The 3,101-nt window shown below is 35.6% G+C and overlaps 1 protein-coding gene across 7 annotated transcripts in view; it reads left to right on the top strand.

The window, feature by feature from the left end:
- The window catches only part of LOC107679615 (BTB/POZ domain-containing protein 10-like), a 17,142-nt gene that overhangs the window by 9,965 nt on the left and 4,076 nt on the right, over positions 1-3,101 (top strand). For all 7 annotated transcript variants that reach the window (XM_016475219.1, XM_016475217.1, XM_016475220.1 and 4 more), the window contains 3 exons: positions 737-939; positions 1,728-1,980; positions 2,101-2,203. In XM_016475219.1, coding sequence (XP_016330705.1) covers positions 737-939; positions 1,728-1,980; positions 2,101-2,203 — 559 coding nt within the window. The remainder of the gene's footprint in view (positions 1-736; positions 940-1,727; positions 1,981-2,100; positions 2,204-3,101) is intronic.

Below are 3,101 nucleotides of genomic sequence, written 5' to 3'. Positions count from 1 at the left end.
TAGCTAATAGAATTACTAAAACTTTAACAAAAATTCAAATAAAAACTGAAAATATAAAAATAACAACTAACTCCAAAATAACACTCCAATTATTTAAAAATTCCAATTAAAAAAAATGATTATAACACTGATTACTACGTTAATATTATAATTTAACAACTAAATTTTATTATTAAAAATCCCTTTTTTTTTTGTTAGCACAATTTATGTTGTAAATACATAATCGAAGAGACCAGGGCTAGTTTTGTGAATATTTCTCTCTGTGGGTTTTATTCCATTTTTTTTGTCCTGGATTTCTAAATTAAATTATAAGAAGTATTGAATGTTTAATATAGGCCGTCACCTGGAAGGATTAGGTTAAAATTAAACCTCAGTCACTGTTTCCTCACAAGCACAGCACGTGAGGTGAATAAAATGAATACAAACGGGAATGAATCATCTGTGATTACACAGGTCAATACAGTGGTTTGTTGACAGATGAGGCTGTGCTGAAAGTGAACCTGCGCTGCTGTCCTTTTGTTTCATGCAGCAGGTTTTCAGGGAACCGTGAGAAATTGCGCTTTGCTGTCATCACACTTCCTACACTCAGCATCTCTTTTAGAGCCCAGAGTTCATCCAAGTTTATTGTATGCACTTGGCGAGTTCCTCACGTTGTGGAGATGCACTCGAACCAGCCCTCCCTCACCAGTCGAATGCTCACGTGTGTATCTGACTGTGTGTTGGCTTTTCCCGGCAGTGGTCAGCCGCGTGGAGCTCAGCTGGAGGGTGAGCTGGTGAAAATGAGCCTGCACGGAGCCAGCGGAGGAGGACCCCTGGACCACTCCAGGGAGAGATGGCGCTCTGGTGATCGCTCCAGGGATTCTTCACACGAGAGAGGCGAAGGACAGCTGACCCCCTGCATCAGAAACGTCACCTCACCCATACGCCAGCACCTCAGCGGTGAGCTTTGGGTTGTTCATTCTGTACCATTTAAAAAAAAACTCTCTCAAATCTTTCAAAATACATTTCTTGTTTTAATATTAACCCTACATATTAAGTAGTTGTATTTATATAATTATTTAACATATTAATTTACTAGTTAGTTTTTAATGGTTTTGAAAAAAGTACCTTATGCTCATCAAAGCTGCATTTACTTGATCAAAACAGTAATGTTGTGAAATATGATTACATTTTAAAATAACTATTTGCTATTGTAATATGTTTTAGGATAAAATTTATTTCTGCGATGGCAACACTGAATATTCAACAGCCATTACTCCAGTCTTCAGTGTCACATGATCCTTCAGAAATCATTCTATGATTTGCTGCTCAAGAAAAAAAAGTCTTCTTTTTGATGTTGAAAACTGTTTTTTTTTTTTTTTTTTCAAGATTCTTTGATGAACAGAAAGTTCAAAATAATTTATTTGAAATTGATTTGATTAATTGAATGCACCTTTGCTGAATAAACATTAATATCTTTAAAAAAATATCTTACGGACCCCTAAACTTTTCAACAGTAGTCTACATAAAATTAAAATTTTCGTTTACATTTTTTTTTATTGAATCGTGAGGGTTAAAATCTGTTGCTGCAACTTCGCCAACTGTCGCTGAATTGAATTTATTGAGTTACCATTTATGTACACTGATGGCTTCTTTGGTATCTTTACTGATGCTCTTAAGTCGGTAGGGACTGGGAAGCTTCACTTGTATTGTTTGACTCCTGTCTAACTTCCATGTTGATTCCTCAGACCGTGAACGGGATTCAGGCTGCTCATCGCGCTCCACGAGTCCCAGGCCTCAGAAAGCATGCACCTCCAGCCTGTTCTATGGCGACCCTCATAGTAAAACCCACAGCTCCGACATGATCTACGTGTGCGAAAACGTCAAGGAGGGCCCTCGCAGTTTGAGGACTGCCGAAAGAGTCACTCTGATTGTAGACAACACACGTTTTGTGGTCGACCCATCCATCTTCACTGCCCAACCCAACACCATGCTCGGCAGGTAGGATAAACTTCGGTCACCTCTTTCAGTTTGTCTGTTCATTATCGGTTCAATGCAATCATTCACTTTGTCATATTGTGTCAGTGTTTTAATAAATAACTGGTGGGCTTTGTCTTGAAGGATGTTCGGATCTGGACGGGAACACAACTTCACGCGTCCTAATGAAAAGGGAGAGTATGAGGTTGCTGAGGGAATCAGCTCCACCGTGTTCAGAGCCATTTTGGTGAGTGCACTATGCTTTAAAAGCTTTATTGAGGTTTTAAATATCTATTTGGCATAGTGTACCGCATATTGATTAAGTGCCGGATTAGACTGCAGTATCAAAATTCACATGACTTCAGCACAAAGCGTAATGTTTTGTTAAAACGCATTGCAGATGTATTTCTCACATAAAAATGGCAACTCAGCAGAACGTTTTCCCTACTGTCTGGTTTCTTTGGTTCCCTGTATTATCTTGAGAATAAGTGCCAGCATGTTTTGTCTTTTTGTTCCTGCCTTATCACTTTTACTGACCTTGAAATAAATTCATATTTAATAAAACGGATAGTTCTGATCCTAGCTGATTAATGGTTTTGATAAAATTGCATGGCTTTTATGTTATGAATGTACAAATCTACACATTTTTGAGATTCACTATATATATATATATAGCACAGTCCTCACAAAAAAATATATGAATGTGTTCTGCAGACCTAATCATTTCAGTTTATTAGTTGCAAAGCTGTGTTTAAATAATTGTAGTTGCGATTCTTTTAAAGTAGATCAATTCAAAGATGTAATATTGCAAATACCTTGAACTTCTTTTTTTGACACAATGTCAAAACAATGTCAAAACCACACAATGCTATTTTAATGAGATTTTCAGAGAAGATTTTAGTGCATCTAAAAGTTTGCATTGAACAGTGTATGGTGTTTTAAAATGCAATTTATGAATAATATATTGATAATAATTTTAATAATGTGTAATAATAAAAATGGTAGTAAATAAAACTTAATTAAGACAATGTATTTTTGCTAAGAATAATGAAGTTAAAATAATTGTTAAAGAAAAAAAGAAGTAGTTTGATTATAAAGTATAAAATTATAAAAAGTTAAATTCATCAAAGCTATGTATATATATA

This window comes from Sinocyclocheilus anshuiensis, unplaced genomic scaffold (assembly GCF_001515605.1).
Source record: "Sinocyclocheilus anshuiensis isolate Anshui unplaced genomic scaffold, SAMN03320099.WGS_v1.1 scaffold288, whole genome shotgun sequence".
Classification (NCBI taxonomy): domain Eukaryota; kingdom Metazoa; phylum Chordata; class Actinopteri; order Cypriniformes; family Cyprinidae; genus Sinocyclocheilus; species Sinocyclocheilus anshuiensis.
The sequence above is the reverse complement of the archived record's forward strand: the minus strand, read 5'-3'. Positions and strand labels throughout refer to the sequence as shown.